Source organism: Xenopus laevis, chromosome 6L, assembly GCF_017654675.1.
Source record: "Xenopus laevis strain J_2021 chromosome 6L, Xenopus_laevis_v10.1, whole genome shotgun sequence".
Taxonomy (NCBI): Eukaryota; Metazoa; Chordata; class Amphibia; order Anura; family Pipidae; genus Xenopus; species Xenopus laevis.
This window is the reverse complement of record NC_054381.1, coordinates 68,165,233-68,184,222: the sequence shown is the minus strand read 5'-3', so window position 1 is coordinate 68,184,222 and position 18,990 is coordinate 68,165,233. Positions and strand designations below refer to the sequence as shown.

The window sequence follows — 18,990 nt, the reverse complement described above, 5'->3', positions numbered from 1 at the left end:
ATCAGTCCTCAGTAGTATATTTCCGATTCAGCCTCTCCTTTCTCTCCTACTCATGCTTGTAGCAAAAAAAGACCATTTCGCTATTCAATTCATTGAGTTGGAACTGGAGGCAGGACTTTGCCTTTCATGATTTTACTAATGTATCGTTTAGAACAATTTGCTGAGTTGGTTCCAGGCTGATTTTTTACCTTCAAGTTACTGGGATCAAATGCCAATTTCCATTGGCAAGCTAGCAATAGTACCCACAGTGCATCTTGTCACAAGGACACACTCTTGTAAGCACAAAACCAACCATTAGGTCAAGGCATCTGGGGGCCCCACCTCCGCCACAAGAAACCCTCAGGCAGGTGACTGGGAATATAATAAGGCAGCCAATAAGGGAAATAGATTTGGAGTGCAGCGGTGCCATCCTGGGACCAGCAGCCATATGAGCAGAAAGACCATCATTAAGAAATGGGGCACAGAAGAATAAAAGTAAAATTTGAGTCATCAATCTGTAACTAAAACCCCCATATTGTTCCTCAAGACTTATATGTGATGACTGTACAAAACATGTTAATGCTTAATGCTTTTTCTAATGAAAAATAAAAAGTATAAGTTACAAAAAAAAAAAAAGTAAAATTTGAGTGTTTTCGTTTGTCAGGGGTGCATCTGGGTCTGCTGACACCATGTTACTCCCCATTCAGTGCACTGATGGGGGGCAACACTCTACTGTAGAGAGAGCAAGAAAGTCCCACCTGAGGCAACTTGTCCAACTTTCCTCATGGCACAAAGGGCACTGTAGTTAGTGCTGCTAAATAATGTCCTAAAAAACAAACAAGCTGAAAATCAGAACCCACCTCTACATGGGATACTGCAAGAACAAAACATCTCCACCAGCATATCAGCCCTTAAAAAAATTAAAAAGATCCATCAAGGTGGCTGTTCATAAATAGGTATCTGAGAGGTATAAATGTGGGTGCCTTTCTATTGGTCACACAAGGGCAGACTGTGCCAACAAACATGAATTCATAATACATGGATACCAGTTGGGATCAGCAGGTCTCCATTCATGTGCTGAAAATCAGACCATATGTTATATGAAAGCCCGGACTGGCAATCTGTCGGTTCTGGCAAATGCCAGAGGGGCTGCTATAAGGTGCCATAGAAAGTCAGTATTTAGTGGGCTAGTAGGGGCTGTTTAGGCCTCTGTGTGGGCTGATTTGGCCATCTGTATACCCGAAATGCCAGGGCCTATTTAGATTCTCAGTCCAGACTTGGTTATGTGTATGGGCAGCTTTAGGCTAATGTCACATCAAACATTTTCTCCTCTTGTGGAGAAAACAGAAATACTACCCATTTCCAACCCGCATCTTGTAACAGTGACACTTATTATTTGGTAACATATTTACTTCTAACAGGAAGAAATAGGGTGGGTTTTGTGCAAATGCCTCCCCCAGGGCCGCTCCGGCCATGAGGCAAGGTGAGAATCTTGCCTCAGGCGGCACGGAGCGGCCAGTTACCAGGGGTGGCAGAAAGCCGCTTCCGGTATCCTTGAGAGCTGAATTTCCGTTTTTTTAAATGAAAATGCAGCTAACGCAATATCTCTCACTGCACTAGCGATGTGGTGCCTCCTCGACCCACTCTGACCCCCTCCCAGGCACCCCTGAAATGCGCCCTGGTATGTGCAACTTACATTGCATCTCAAAGGTTAAAGGCCTTGTATTCTTAGTTGCCTACCAAACAAATATGCTATTCCTTCTTACTGGAGGGTTGCCTTAATTTGTATCACTGCAGCATATGTGTGTTTATTGTATTTTCCCCTCCTCTGGGTCAGCTAGCAGATCAGTTAGGCTACTTTTACTTTTTGTTTTTCCAACTTCATCTACAATTATATTGTATGACTTTGAAACTGCAGTAAAAAAAATCAGCTACTGTTTTTTGCAATGCGTTCACCCAAAATTCAGCATTTCCCCTATAATTCCAGTATCTTTGGATCCACAAAGGAGAAATATGCCTGATGTAAGTGTTGCTGCCAGATCTGCCCATGTTTGCCTGACTTTAGTTTTCATGTGAGGCGAGCGGGATCTTCTCATTGGGTCCAATCGAAATGTAATAATAGCAGAAAATCCATAGGAAACAAAAAAATCACAAGTAATTCCCATGCTGTGATTGAGGGGAAGGGACAAACACAGCAAATAGGGAAATAACTCCAGCAACATCATTATTCAAATTGCCTTCAACACTAGAAATTCTGTTCCAATCCCTATACTTTATACATTAAATCTGCATTATACTTTCTGCATGTAAGATCTCCCATAAAAGACACAGTTAGCATATCTGTTGTGTTTTATGTGCAAGTATACCAATAAACACAGTTTGTTAATCCCAATCATTAGCCCTGATTTCCAGTAATGTGGATGGACTGAACTTTTTCAAAAATTTTGATAAGAGAGTGCTATGTACATTATTTTTAAAATAGTCTGGACTTCGTCCATGGCAAGTTGAACATACTAGTAGTCTGTGGCCCACCAGTTAGTAGCTCTTAAATCAGCCCATATATAGATTTCAGATTTTGGTACATTTTTAGACGAAAATCCTCCCTGTGTGCTCAGACAGATGAAATACAACTTTTGCCAGTGTTTATAATATGGTGCTGAATCAACTGAAAAATCACTGGTGAAGAAATTGTTAAAGTAACATTAGCCTACCCAAACAAAAAAAAACACCCTCTGCCTATGATCTATGCGTGTATGGCCACCTTAACTAATCATGGGTCAGGTTATATTTATGGGGGAGGCCAGTGGTGATTCTTGTGTTAATGCCATATGAGGCAGCGTTTGCGATGCCGCCCCCTCACCCCCCACACTTACCTAAACATGGCCTTAGGGTCCAGAGGGGGACCGTATCACTACCGCGGAGAGCCCAATTGTGATGTCTGAGCTAGATAAGCCGAAGCTTCTCACCTGGCCTCATGGCAGAAATGCCCCTGTCTACATGCAGTGTCGGACTGGCCCGCCGGGAAAATCCCAGTGGGTCCCTGTAGCTACAGTCCCTTTCTGTTTGTGCACATGAATTACTTATTTTCTATGGTGGTATGGGTCCCTGTCTTGGGCCTAGTGGACCCTGTTGCCACTACACCAACTGGCACCCTCTACCTGACAGACATAATTGTTGGTCCTTCTGTCCCAATGCACTGGTTGTACACGCTTTGCAGTAGCCCTATATGCAAAGCCTGATGTGTGCCCCTGATGAAAGCACTGGCTACCATCCTTCACGTGAGGGAATCAGAGAGAGGCACTTGAGGGATTAATGGCTGTGGATCCAAGTGCTGATGTAGTGCCTGTCTGCCTGTGTCTGAATCAATACACTGGGCAAGACGGGCTGCTGGCTATCACTACCTTCTCCTGCCAGATTCTGATGCAGAGTAGTGAATTTCATCTGCCTAATTCCTCTACTACACTAGTGAGCAAATAAACAAACTAGGGGAGCGAGAGAGAAGAATCTGTATTGTTGATTGTTGCTATCCAAAATAGCGTCTCTGCATTATATGGGTCTGTAATCCCATATGTTAATTTTGTAATATCTTTTTCCCCCTCCTCCTTTAAAAAAAATGGTTACTTTATTGTGTCCTCATTGGTGACTTTGCCTTTGAAATCTGTTTTGTGTTAAGTGTTCTTTAGACTATGATTAAGTGCCATGTAGACACAAAACATGTTAGGCCTTTCTATGAACATGTCAGCAACCCAATCTGTATATTCTGTACTTTTCAATCTTTAGTTAATCTGAAGATTAACGGCTGCTACCGTTAAATGGATTCTGTCACAGTAAAACGTTTTAAAAAAAAAAAAAAAAAATGCATCAGTTAAGAGCAACAAAATCCAGCATTGAAATCTGTTTTTCAAAAGAACAATCATTGTGCGCTGATAAACTTCAGTCTCTCTTTACTGCTCCAGTGCAAGTTGGAGTGATATCTACCCCCCCTCCCCTTTCCCCCCAGTAGACAATCAACAGAACAATGGAAAGCCTACCACATTACAGCTCCTGGACACCTGCATGGCTAAAAATGCTGCCATGCCCCACTTAGTGGTAGAAATGAGAACCACACTCAATAGTAAAACACCCAAGCCTGGCTAATCCATGTCATGACTCCTCCAGTTACAGTGCTAGAATTATTAGCGTAGGAGAAACAATGGCTTATCTGAAAGCAGTTTCATTGTGAATTTCTGGCTCTTTCTGAAAGCACAGAATCAGGCACAATGGTTGGATAAGACTGTCTGCACACTAATATTGTCTTTGTGAAGATTCTCATTCATCCAGGTCATGATACTGTATATCCGTAGAAATAAGTCAAATCAACTGGACTTCAAGGAAAGAATACAGCAAGTCCAGTTGATTTGATTTATTTCTACAGATACATTATTTGCAATGTACACAGTATAGTTTAGTATTAAAAACAACACCATAAACAACAATATAGAATCGCTTTAAGTCGAAAGCCCAATGAAATTAATTTATGAATTTAAATTGCAAAAGTGCTCAGAGAAGCACCTTAACATTATATCAATTATGTTTTTGGATTGAGATTTCCTTTAAATGTTTATATGTGTGTGCGCTTTTTGCATATCCTTTATAACCTTATGGTAAATTAGAGTTGGAGGGTTGAGCTCAGACCCACAGTATTCCACCGATGAACGGGGATAGGAGATGAAGGACTAGGAATGAGGTGTAGGGAAACCAGCTTTAGTGCTAAGTTAAAATGTACTATGCTCTGCTGCTGGTAATAAGTACCCTGCACCTGACCCCAACCCAATCCGGATGAACACACTGCAGTCCGTATTAGACTAGCCCATGCATTAATAATCTAGTTCTTCCAATACGGTGCATTTAACCATTAGCTTCTATTAAAAATGATTACACACATTTCAAGGTGTTATCAAAATTCTTTAATAGAGCCATTCAAAGAAATTAACACTGTAAATGGTAAATCAAAAGAAAACCATCAATCACTCATAAATAGTTGCATGACCACCATCAACTTATTATTTAAGTCCAATTAGTACAACCACGGGATGGCATCTTTTTAGCATGGACTGTTTCCATACCTCGTTTCAGAAATATTCATGCATAACTTTTAGAAAATCTACAAGTTAATGCTGATGGTAATGTAGTTTCCTGTTTTTTTTAGTATTAGAGATCAGAGAGAGCAGCTGGAAAAGATGATCTTTAAGTACCAAGATGTAATACTTCAGCTATTTTTGAGCCAGATAAACTATGATTTAGCATCAGCTGGACATCCTTATAGTAGAAGTCCTTGCAGCAATGATTGCTGTCTAAGACAATCTTTCCATCTTATTTGTTACAACTTATTACTATTATTTTCTGCACATTCAACACACCACAAATAGAAGAAAAAAAATACTTCCCCGCCCCCAAAATTGTTTGTCTACCTGTTCATAAGGCTAAACTACAGTTCCTTGTCAAGAGTGAAATGTACTACTCTGATACAGACTAGAAATCTGTAGATGCTCAGCAAATGCTGACAGCTGAGAATCAATCCCTGTGCTGCATCAGCCCCTTACCTTGCCCAGGGTTCAGGTACTCTGAGCAGATTTTGCCATCAAATCGTGAGAGTTTGCATTTAACCCCTGAAATCAACTGCAGATGCATGCACCCTCTTATCAATTAGTTCAACATTATAGTACACTTTAGTACATTAAGACAGGTCTGCTTGAAAAGTAGAAGTCAGTATTACTAAGACACTAATGGTCTATCAGAGGGAAGATATCCATAATGATCTGAATTGCTTTGATAGTTCTAATACTTTGCTAGCCATAACTGTTACTGTTCACCGATGTGTATTTTGAAAAGCATACAGCAAATGTTAATTTACAGTTATACAGAAAATAGAATGGTTTCATTAAAACGATACTTGCCAGAACATATGAAACATCTTCAATCTTTCTGCCAAATTATTCAAAATGATGGAAGACAAATACTATTACTTCTATTTCTCTCTTAAAAAGAAAACTATTTAATAAAAGAAAAAAATAAAGGCTGCATTGTGCTTAATATACTCATAATTGAAGATCAAAAGGTTGAGGGGAAGCAGACAAATGTAATAAAAATGAAATCATTTTAACATTGTACAGCTGTGTATAATATTGGTTTCCTCCCAAATAGCCCAATGCTGTCCACACAGCAGCAATATCATATCTTAATTGACACCTTGAGGAGGTCCCTCTGGTATAAGGGAAGTAAAAAATGTGGTAATGAAAGACCAGGCTGAGGCCAGAACTCCCTGTCTTGCAACCACATTGACTCCTGCATCATTATTGTGTACTTCTTGTAAACCATCATCCATACGACGCTCCTGTAATAGAAGAAAATAATCATTATCATTTATTTCATTGACAAAGAGCTGAATACAGTCATTCATATTCGTCCCTGCCCTACTTGATCTTACAATCTAATTTCGTTACCGCATGTATACTGGGGCAAATTTTATCCAAAGCCAATTATACAGCAGTTATATTTCCATCTTTAATATTAAAGTCCATCAAGTTCAACCCTCTAAAATTTCCAAATGAACCACCTACATTGCTTCAAATGAAAGTTTAAATGAACAAATGGAATAAAAGTGGCTCCAATATAAAACTCTGCGGCACCCTACTCCAAGCATACAACGTGCCATTGACAACCATCCTCTGTACAAAAGCAGGTTTTCTTTCCATGCAGAAAAAGACTTACCAACAGACCAATAGACATTAGTTTAAAAACCAATAGTTTATGGGGCATTGTATCAAACTATCTTAACCCTTTTACTGAATATCATATTGCAATATATTAACTTGCTTTATTAATAAACAGCATTTCCATTTGTTTCCTGTAGCTGTACAAGACAAAATAAGATATGCAAGTGCAATTGAATATTATACAGTAACTTTCATGCTGCCCTTGCATTCAGGTTCCAAAATCCTTAGACTTTACTAAGCCTTTGATCTTAGAAGTGATACATTTAGTTCTCTAGGCATTTATGTTTAAAGGAGGGATAGTGGAAGAAGTGTTTCTTTTTTTTCCTTTGCAATGTTTTATGGCTGTGTAAGCAATAGAACAGGGTGGAGCAGCAGAGTTTGGGGAAGGGAGTTCTGTCACACAGCTTTCACACAGAACAGAATTATACTTCACAAGCATGTATGCTGGGTTGAAGGGAATACAGTTAAAGTAAGTATGGTGAAGACAACTAGGAGCTGGATCACAAACTGTCAAGTCTCTCATCACCTTCCAATTGAAAGAAACCAGCATACAGCACTATGTAAGGTTACAGTGTGTGCTAGGTTCATAGGCAGTGTGGGGAGGGTTGTGAAGTTAAGATTGACCTTATAACTACTTTTTAATATTGATATACTTAGAAAAACTTTTTTTGCCATGGTCTTTACATGTGAAGCAATCAGCTTCTTGTCTAATATTCAGAAATTGTTTCAGCAATCAAATCAACACCTTTATGTATGCACCATGCTCACTTTAAAGAGCCCCATCAATCTCATGTAACACCCTCACCATACAAAACTGGTATGTGAAACAATTAATTTGTATACAATGTAGCAAATCAGGAAGGACCTGCCTGTCAAGTTGGTTAAGAGATGCTCATTGTCTCTGTCTCTCATTTCCTTCCAGCTGCTCATGCCCCACATAGATCTGCCCGCTACCGGAATGTACTCAGTGTCCATAAAAAGAATAATAACCCTAAAGCCTCCTGATGCACGTTTTCATTCTCACTTGAGAGCTTTCTCAAAGGTGAAACACAACTGGGTAGGTAAAGACAGCATTATTTCCTTACTATCCACATATCCTCAGTTTGTTACCTTATTGGAACAGTGCTATTCACAATATTTTTAATTTATTCTTATTTCTGTTAAAGGTTATATTTCTTGGTAATTAAAGTGGAACTGTCACCCAAACGTAAAAAAACTGTATAATAAAAGTCCTTTTCAAATTAAACTCATAAGACCCATATTCTTTTTTTTTTTTAATAAAGCACCTATAATTGTTATAAAGATATTTAAAAATCTTAGCGGTCAATGGTATATTGCCTGCCCCTTCTATATATTTTAGGCATAGAGGCGGGCAGGCAAATACTTCCACTTTCCATTTTGTACTCCTCACATTTCCCCTCCTCTCCATCTAATTGTGTAGCCAATGCATGAGAGTGGGCATCAGATCCCGCATTCTGGCACATAAACTAGATGCAAAGATTGCCTCACAAACAGTGTTCACAAAATGATCACTGCCAGTTTGTGGTGACTATGAATTTCAAGACTGAAGGAAACAAGATTTTAATACTTTATATTATGTAGGTAACATGTATTTGGTTTGAATAATACCAAAAAAAAAAAAAGGATTTGAAATTAATTCTTAGCGTGACAGTTCCCCTTTAAGTGATATAGGTGTAGGTGGTGCAACATTGATTTCTTTTGTGTACTTTAAATACATACCAATTCCTGAGGATCATTGTTATTAACAAGGTCTGGGTTCACTTCTGCAGCATTGTCCCCTGGATGCTGCTGACCTTCATCTTGTAGGAGAGGAAACCACCCAGCCTGGTGCCTGCTCAATGCACAAATAAACATTAGATATAAAACAAAGGTTACATACTGGTAGTTACTTGCTTATTTCAGTCCCATAATGTGTAAAAAATCACATTTACTACTTTAAATAGGGAATGTGCAAACAGGGAACAATCCACTAGGCAGCTTGAGCTGTTGCAGAGCCAACTATGGCAAATTGGTTAGTTATGTTTTGTAAAAAATTTAGTAGGCAATGGTCCAAATCATAGTTGAACATTTAGCCCCTTTAAAAGTGTGTACAGTAAATCGATTGAGCCAATCATGTAGATAATATGGATGAACACCGTAGTGCTGGGCTTAAGGTTTATGGCGGTAAAGGCAAGCGCCAACCCTACTCTCCGGTATGTGCCCAGCTCCCCCGTACCACTGTGCATTAGTTCCCTGCCCTACCATATGAGATAGACATGACATACACAGTGCAGTCACCTTTCTAATCTGCTTGTTCAGACCTGGAGCCAGAATGAACACAACAGCAAGAAGTGGATAAGAGCCAAGCTCCTCTTTACTTCCTCATATGCCTATGCTTCATGCACTGACTGACATGGGAAATCAGCAGATGACTTTTTCAACACTGCAGACCAACAAACACACCAACATCTTGTCTACACAGGTATGGTTCAGGATAGTGCAGCCAGCATACATGTACCGAAAATATATAAATATAGCAATAGCAGGCTGTAGATTGACACTGTTAATGTCTGAAATGTTGTTGTCATACATTTACAAATGTCAGTGACCTCAGCAACCAAAAGTTTTTCTATTCAGGACCTGAATAGAAAGATGACTAATAAAAAGTATCAATAAAAATAAATCTGTCAGTGACCACCATGTGAAAACTAGAAAGAGTTAGAAGAGCCAATAAATAATTCAAAACTATATAAAAAAATAATTAATGAAGACCAATTGAAAAGTTGCTTAGAATGGGTCATTCTATAACATACTTAAACTTAACTTAAAGGTGAACCACCCCTTTTATATCTGAGTTTAAATGTTTGCTTGCCTTGTGTAACATGTTCTTTCTGCCAAACACAATTTAGTGGTGCATCCATCATAATTTGCCCACTAGAGATGTCGCATATAAATGTATATATTTTTGAAACTCATAATCTATGTTATCTATTTACAAACCAAACTCACAAAACTGTTGCGGAGCGCTGATCAAGAACAAGTCAGGAAACTGACACAGTTAACATCAAACTGAAGTGCCCAGCTATGGGGCACGAAACGCGTTAGATTTGTACACCCTCCACTGTCATCCTCACATGCGTCTGAATAAAGCCGAAGTTTGATGTTAACTGTGTCAGTTTCCTGACTTGTTCTTGATCAGCGCTCCGCAGTAGTTTTGTGAGTTTGGTGCAGTAGCCGGCATGGAGTGACCGGTGTATCGCGAGAGCAGCGATCAAGCAGGACAACGCAGTGTTCCGGGTGAGCTCCGCCATTATCGCATCAGGAATTGATATCTATTTACAAAGCTTCAGTTTCTGTTAAACTAAATGCTGGCGGTTGTAGTTAAAAAGAACTCAAGGCCATGAGCTGACTATTACTGCTTTACTAAAGGGAGCATATGTTTGTGTTGAACCTTTTTAAAGTACACAATGCATGTGTGTGAATCATTTTGTAATATTCCAAAGTTTGCTTTATTGGTTGAATAGAATACTTACATGTACACAAGTATCAAAGCACCCATCACCATGACAAAACGGCTGAAAGACGAGTAGAAATATACTATGCTAAGGAGAATGGCAGCTCGAGAAACAGTATAAATCCAGTCTAGCCAGTCTCGATTAATGTCTTCTTCATTCATGACAGGTCCACCTTGAGCATTCATTTGGATATTAGGGTTGATCTCAGGTGCTACATTAGGAGGTGCTCTTGGTGGGTTGGGAGGTGGGTTTTCAGAGTTGGTAACAGGACGGGGAACTGGCTGGGCATTCTCGCCGTTAGATGTGGACTGATTTGAGGCAGTGGCTTGACTGCTGAACCAAGAAATAAAAGAAGATGATTAGGTCTATAATTTTATACAGAGCACAATTTGGATTGCAGGATGTTCTTAAATGAAATGGTATTGTGTACATTTAAAAAACATAACTAAACTAATATTCAGTAATACCAGTAAGAAGATGATTAGGTCAACACAGTTATCTACAGAACTGTTTGGCTTGCAAGCTGTTCCTTACTGAAATGGTAATTTGTACATTTGCAAAATACAGCTAATCTAATATTCAGTAATACCAGTAAGAATGGTAAAATATCTCTTTCTGAGACTACTTTCTATATTAGCCATATATTAATATAACACAGCAATCTGTGGATTCTGACAAAAGCCAGGGGGGCTGCTGTAAGATGCCATAGATGCCACCATTTACTGGGCTGATGTGGGGTTGTTTGAGCCTCTGAGTACTTAAAATACCAGGGCTTATTTGGTTTCCCAGTCCAGGCCTGGTAATGTGCCATTACAAGGCCTGGACTGGGATACCAAATAAGCAATTACTATTAAGGCAGGGGTGCCCAAAACATTGATCGCTGTCTACCAACTGATCCTGGCAACGTTCCTGGTAGACCTCGACCTGCAGGGTTGGACGGGCCGGAAAAAACCCGGTGGGCCCCAGCTGTCTGACCCTGGCCCTCTCTTTTCTCTGTAAATGGGCCGCTATTACTAATTAGATTGTTCATCCTACACAGGACCAGCCCACCCCCTACCTCAATTGGCCCAATCTGCCCCCATCCCTAAATACAATTGGCCCAGCCCACCCCCTATCATGATTGGCCCAGGCTGCGCTTATCCCTTCTACGACTGGCTTAGCTCACCCCTACCTTAAGTGGCCCAGTCCACTCCTACCGTGTATGGTGATCCCTCTCCAGAACAGTTTATCAAAGCCTGCCCCTAGACCAGGGATCCCCAACCTTTTGAACCTGTGAGCAACATTCAGAGGAAAATGGAGTTGGGGAGCAACACTAGCATGAAAAATGTTCTTGGGGTGCCAAATAAGAGCAGTGATTGGCCATTTAGTAGCCCCTTTGTGGATTATCAACCTAGATTGAGACTCTGTTTGGCAGTACACCAGGTTTTTATAGAACCAAAACTTGCCTCCAAGCCAGGAATTCAAAAATAAGCTCCTGCTTTGAGGCCACTGGGAGCAACATCCAAGGGGTTGGAGAGCAACATGTTGCTCACGAGCTACTGGTTGGGGACCACTGCCCTAGACTATCTAGGAAGGATAACTACAATGCAATGCCAAAACAAAGCAAGGAAATGATCTGCTAGACTCCCAGTCAGCACTTGCTAGACTGGCAATAACAAAGGTTTCTTTCAATTAGCTCAATCCCCCAGTAAAAGTAGATGTCGGTGCATGTACGGTCAGTGGTCCATCCTCCACAATATTCAATCCAGTACAAATACGCACAAGTACGATAAAAATGCCTTTATTGTAATTTACATGGCAAAACAACCTGGTCCGCAACGTTTCAGGCCTTCCATGGCCTTTTTTATCTAGTAGATAATAGCATAGAAAATGAATGGCTGTATAATAATAGCTCTTGTGGTTAAATGTCTGACAGCAGCATGGTATTTTTCTTGTGGCTTGCGTCATACGGTAGACGGCCCACTATTTTTGCCAAGGTAGATCTCATGACAGAGGCCAGTTGGCAAGAGTAGATCCCAGGGTAACAAAGTCTGAGCATCACTGCATTAAGGCATAGTACATAGCTGAATATGGCCACAAATGAATCCTCACATAGCAGGGACCCTGATGCCATAAATTTTAGGTCCATAAATCTTAGGACAGAGACAACTTTATACTAATTATGGTTCTGTACATTACCACAATGAATATTAAATGAATCAACTCAGATGCAGTTGAACTGCAGACTTTCAGCTTTCATTCAGTGGGTTAAACAAAAAGATTACATAAAATTGTGAGGAACTAAAGCCTTTTTTAACACAATCACTTTATTTCAGGGGCTCAAAGGTAATTGGATAATTAAAAAAAAAAAAAAAAAAAAAAATGTTAATTTCTAATACTTGGTTGAAAACCCTATGTTTTATAGATGATGTGGTATGCTTTGGATCATGAGCTGTACCACGCCTTCTCCATACTTTTTTCTTGCCATCATTCTGGTAGAGGTTTATCTTGGTTTCATCTGTCCAAAGAATGTTTCTCCAGAACTATTCTGGCTTTTTTAGATGTTTTTTTTTTTAGCAAAGTCCAATCTAGCCTTTCTATTCTTGATGCTTATGAGTGGCTTGCAGTGCACCCTCTGTATTTACTTTCATGCAGTCTTCTCTTTATGGTAGACTTGGTTATTGATACGCCTACCTCCTGGAGAGTGTTGTTGGCTGATGTGAAGGGGTTTCTCTTCATCATGGAAATGATTCTGCAATCATCCACCACTGTTGTCTTCCGTAGACGTCCAGATCTTTTTGCGTTGCTGAGTTTACAATTGCTTTCTTTCTCAGGATGTACCAAACTGTAGATTTTGCCACTCCTAATATTGTAGCAATTTCTTGGATGGGTCTTTTTCTTTTTTTTGCAGCTTAAGGATGTCTTGTTTCACCTGCATGGAGAGCTCCTTTGACTGCATGTTGTCACTCACATACAAGCAACCCCCCCTCAAATCAACTTCAGTGCTTTTATCTGCTTCATTGATAATGAAATAACAAAGTAATTGCCCACATCTGCCCATGAAATAGCCTTTGAGTCAATTGTCCAATTACTTTTGAGCCCCTGAAATGAAGTGATTGTGTTAAAAAGGGCTTTAGTTCCTCACATTTTTTATGCCATGCTTTCATATTTCAATGTAAAAAATACATTTGCGCTGGGAATTTGACTTAGAGTTTTATCAGTGTTTTAGAACTTGCCTTTTTTAAGTCACCAGTTGCCCATTGAATGTTTTATAAACCTATCCAATAAAATAAGTAAGCTGTAAAAAAACTTACTAAATATAGTACTGGCGTGCATACAACTGCTGCCACCACATCATCTGTAAAGGAGTGAAGGCTGAATAGGCTGGAAATATAGATGGGGCTTCTTGCCCTGGAGGCGGATTCAATGCATATCTAGAAATAAAGTTAAAATGATTTATTACCACAGTACATATACAGCTGACAGAGCATTTTAATATAAACTTTGAAATAATGAAAGAACAGAAGGGCATATTTAGGGTAAACTTATAATGCAACACTTGGATGTCAAAATCACACTTATCAGTTACATAAAAATAAAGAAAAACCCTGTTCTCTAGTACAGCAATGATCCCAAACACAAGCCTAAGAAAGTTATCAGTTGGCACAGTTTTGCTTTTTCGCTACTAATTCTTTCAAATTGCTAGGCAGACATTTTGTATGACAGTCAGTCAGCAGACTGCAGAGTATACATAGTTGTAGCAGTTAATGTTATGGCTTAAAGGGGAACTAAAGTCCAAAACATAAATATGAACTTACTCCACCAGAAGCCTAATTAAACAAATGATTTATACTTTCAAAGTTGGTCGCAGGGGGTCATCATCTTGTAACTTTGTTAAACATCTTTGCAAGACCAAGACCATGCACATGCTCAGTGTGGTCTGAGCTACTGTTGGGAGGTTAAGCTTAGGGATCATCAGAAATTATTAAAACAGCGTAAGTCAAATAATTTCTGCCATAGAAGCTGATACAGCAAGACTGATTAATAAACAGAATATGCAGACTGCACTGGGTCTATGTATAGAAATCTCTACACAGTCGCAGGCTGCTCTACAGGGAAACAGAGAAAGTAAAACGAAGGGGGAATTTCACTGCATACAGTCAGGTTTCTTATAAAAACAGTACACATTTTTTAATTTATGTATATTGGAGATAGATTTCTTTTTCATTAAAAGAAAGTAAAATTTGGATTTTATTTTTTTGCCTTTACATCCCATTTAAAGGGACAGTATAGGCTCCGTTTAACATGAGACAAATGAATAGGGCTTGTTCTGAACACAATATGCAGACAGTTTCGTTTAGTTCTTCCTGTCACTTCTGGTCCCACAAAATGTCAGGAGCTGATGAATCTAATTACCAATCCACTGAGAAGCTCCTGATAATAAGCTGCTCAAAGACTGCTGCTTAGATAAGGGAGAGATTTGTTTGTTTAAGGGCAATAACACACGGGATATTTTGTCGCCCCCGTGATTAATTTCAGCTACCTTATTTCCTCTCCATCGGCTAACATTTGAATTGCCCCGGGGAAACTTGGAGGTACTTTGGAAAGTAGCTGCACCATGTATGTTTCCTTGGTGGTGATTCGCATGTCAAATCTCATATGACCAAACATCCCTTCTGTCATTGCCTGTAAAGTTAGATATTCAGTTCTAAACAAATTGCCTTGTTTATATGGCAAAAAAAAGTCTGCATTTCTGATGCCACACTTGTTAGTGAAGAAGGAAGCAGATCACCAACCTGTGACATGGTATTTTCTCCCCTGGCATAGATACGCTGGAGAACATTTTTGGTGTGACATGGCCCTACCGCATAATATTGAATTTGTGGTCTTGAAATTAACTGAAAGCATACAAACTGTCATTCAAAGCAAAGGCAGGAAAAATGATTTACAAATTCCTGTCCAACAGTACACCTACTCTTTTAGTTCATATTTTATAAGTCTCTTTAACCTAGTGACAAAGGTAGACTTAAAAGGCAGAATTCGTACTTACTCTTGTCTTAGGTAAGAGTATGGGTGGCTATGAACTAGATTATTATACATTAGCGGAGTATGTCGATGCCTTATGCTTTCTCCAGGTCTGGGATCAGGGTAGGTGGATGATGTGTCTTGACTTGTAGAACCAGGGTTGGCTGATCCTGAAGAACTCTGAAGTAAGAGACATTTAAAATTATCAATAACTTTACTCAATTAACTTTTCTTGAGAGGCAAAGGATTTCAATTATGAGAAATCTTATCCACACACGTTTATTATATGAATCAAATGAAAACAATTACATTGACCAAGATAATTTATTAATATCATGTAACTCTTTGAATATTGCCTATATGTTGTGCTGTTGGTTTTGTGGCTTCTACAAAGCAGAGTCCTGCCATAACACTTTAAAGGGCACTTATCACAGCAAAACTGTTTCCTCCACTGGAGGGATGTACAGTTGGATAATTAAATTAATTTATAATTTTATGGACAGGAAACTGGCTACAGGATCGGGTACAGAGGGTGGTTGTTAGTGGTACATTCTCTACTTGGAGTAAGGTTCTAGTGGGGTCCCTCAGGGCTCGGTATTGGGTCCACTTTCATTTAACTTGTTCATTAATGACTATGGGGAGGGTACTGTAAGTACTGTATCAGTGTGTACAGATGCCACAAAACTGTGCAGCCCAAGTAATCCCATCCAGGATGCAGCATCTTTGCAACAGGATCTTGACAAACTGTGCAGCTAAGTGGGCGGCTAAGTGGCAGATGAGATTCAATGTTGATAAATGTAAAGTCATGCACCTGGGATGTAAAAATATGCAAGCCACTTATACCCTTAATGGGACTGCACTAAGCAAATCCATAATGGAAAAGAACCTCGGATTCCTCGTAGATAATAAACAAAAAAAAGATAATAAATAAAATTGATTCACTGGAGGAGGGGGTCATAGAGCACTGGTAAGGCCCCATCTAGAAAATGCCGTACAGTTTTGGTTTCCAGTGATTAAACAGGACATTATTGAACTAGAGAGGATACAGAGAAGAGCAACTAAGCTGGTAAAAGGTATGGAAAGTCTTAGCTGTGAGGAAAGACTGGCCAAGTTGGGGTTGTTCATGCTGGAGAAGAGGCGCTTAAAGAGAAAGTAAAGTCTAAAATAGAATAATGCTAGAAATGCCGTATTTTGTATTGTAAACATAAACACGAACTTACTGCACCACAAGCCTAATCAAACAAATGATTTATGTTTTCAAAGTTGGCCACATGGGGTCACCATCTTGTAACTTTGTTAAACATCTTTGCAAGACCAATACTGTGCACAAGCTCAGTGTGGTCTGGGCTGCTTAGGGATCGTCATAAATGATCAAAACAGCACAAGTCAAATAATATCTGCCAGAAGCCGATACAGCAAGACTGATTAATAATCAGACTGCACTGGGTCCTGTGTTGTCATGTAATCTAATGTGGATTTTATAGTTTTTGCATTGTTAAATACAAACTTTCTCCAACTCTGCAGAACCAGTGGCTGCAGCAAAATAATCCTCCAAATAGAATCCCAGTTTATCTGTTAAAATCTGGCTCTATGATCTTAATCCATGCAGCTGGAGTTGGAAAGAGTACAGGGGATGTAAAGGCAAAAATAAAATCCAATACAAATCTTTACACAGTCGGCGACTGCTCTACACGGAAACAAACACAGCTGCTTGAGTGGGGGCTCCCCCTGCTGTTCATAAGTATAACTGTTTCCAGTTAGAGACTGTCAATTCCTATCCACAGCAGTAAATGAAGGGGGAATTTCACTGCATACAGTCAGGTTTCTTATAAAAACGTTAAACATTAGTCAATTAAAGTATATTGGAGATATGTTTCTGTTTCCTTTTTGCCTTTAAATGCCCTTTAAGGGGGATATGATAACTATGTATAAATATATAAGGGGATCATATAATAATCTCTCTAATGCTTTATTTACTAGTAGGCCCTTCCAGCTGACACGTGTGCACCTATTCTGATTAGAAGAAAGGAAGTTCCATCTATATATTCAGAAGGGTTTTTTTACAGTGAGAGCAGTGAAGATGTGGAATTCTCTCCCTAAATCAGTTGTACTGGCTGATACATTAGATAGCTTTAAGAAGGGGTTGGATGGCTTTTTAGCAAATGAGGGAATACAGGGTAATGAAAGACAGGCAAATTGGAGAGGCTTTAAATGGGGTTTTTTGCCTTCCTCTGTATCAACTAGCAGTTAGGCAGGTTATATATAAACTTAAATGGACCTGTGTCTTTTTTCAACCTATCTTACTATGTATGTGTGTAAGGTATTTATGTAGCACATAAGCAAATTGGAGGGGGGGTGTGGGGCATTTCTGCCAAAACTAGTATTGTTTAATGAACTGGAGTGTAGATTTCATTAGCCCACACATCCAGTGGGTGAACCTATTTTGCTGTGATAGGTGTGGTGTCCGGTGTCCTTTAAATGCCACAGTATAATCTATGATCTCTAGATAGAATGCAACAAGTGATTGTATGAACTGCCGGGGATAGTCTTCTCTTTAAGCTCTCCCCCAGAGATGTCTACATTGAGATCAACATCAGGAGAATAGCCCTCCTTTGTTTCCTTGCCTGCCTAAAGTTAGTGTTGCAAACACTAAAGAAGACACACTTTTTACACTATTACAAATTTATATTACACAAACATTTTTGGGGTTCGGGGGTTTTGTCACACACTCACAGCACACACATGCATACAATGCACTGTATCGTGTTATTTTGCCTAAACAAAAATTTAACATCTACCTCTGTCTGACCTTCTGCCTAAGCCACACAGAAAGGTAAGTACACAACAACGCACAACCGTTTACTTTTGTTGCGGTTTACCAAAAAATTTAATTGCACAGTATGCCTTGTGGACAGGAATCTTGACCACAGATCACAGAGTAGTCAATTTGTTAAATCATTCAAATAATATCAGTTTTTCTTGCACAGGCTGAAGTGTCAGTTTTGACCAAACTCCCATGCCTGATTTTGTCTTATATATTAATAAATTAGCTCTATTTAATCGGCTCTGTAAAAAAAAACTCTGAAAAAAATGATTGAAAACCAGAATCGTATGTTTTTTTCGGGGTTTTCTCCCGAAAAACTCGATCTTTATGAGTTTTTGCCCAAAACCTCAAAAAAATAAGATTTTCGAATTAAACCCACTAAAGACCACAATCACTTCAAATTGAGATACTGTAGGTGCCTCTCCTATTGACTTATACAGGACCTCGACAGGTCCGAGATTGCGGATTTTCGGATTCTGGCTTTTTGCAGCATCAGGGTATAATAAATCTTGTGAAATTTGAGGGATTTTGTTTTATTGAAAAGTTTGAGTTTTGCCCCAAAAAGCATGACCAGAAAAATTTGAGGTTTAATAAATAACCCCCTAAGTGTATAAAAAAAATCTTATACACTAATACTTAAGGGTCTCTGAATCTATGATTTTTAAATAACCAAATACAAAAAAAAAAGATTTCCTGTTTGGAGATATGAAGCATTTAGTCTTTAATTCATAATCTATACTTCCTAAAAACTAAGACTTTTATAATGGATTGTCTTACATCCAAACCCTGTAAAGTACTCTCTCCATTGGGCAAAAATGCAGGGAATTGTACAATTAGCTATGCTGCCACTTTTACTACTAACATTTCATGAAAATGATCTTTTAGATGGGTTTAAAACACAGGCAGAGGCCAA

At 39.1% G+C, this 18,990-nt stretch overlaps 1 protein-coding gene across 2 annotated transcripts in view; it reads right to left on the bottom strand.

Moving 5' to 3' along the window:
* Nucleotides 1-4,902: 4,902 nt before the first annotated feature.
* Nucleotides 4,903-18,990, bottom strand: part of herpud2.L (HERPUD family member 2 L homeolog) — a 28,986-nt gene continuing 14,898 nt past the window's right edge. The window contains exons 6-10 of one of the 2 annotated variants that reach the window (XM_041565254.1): nucleotides 15,279-15,433; nucleotides 13,543-13,662; nucleotides 10,268-10,579; nucleotides 8,475-8,586; nucleotides 4,903-6,352 (exon numbers count right to left, since the gene is read on the bottom strand). In XM_041565254.1, the coding sequence (XP_041421188.1) occupies nucleotides 6,197-6,352; nucleotides 8,475-8,586; nucleotides 10,268-10,579; nucleotides 13,543-13,662; nucleotides 15,279-15,433 (855 nt within the window). In that variant the 3' untranslated portion in view covers nucleotides 4,903-6,196. 2 annotated transcript variants of the gene reach the window in all.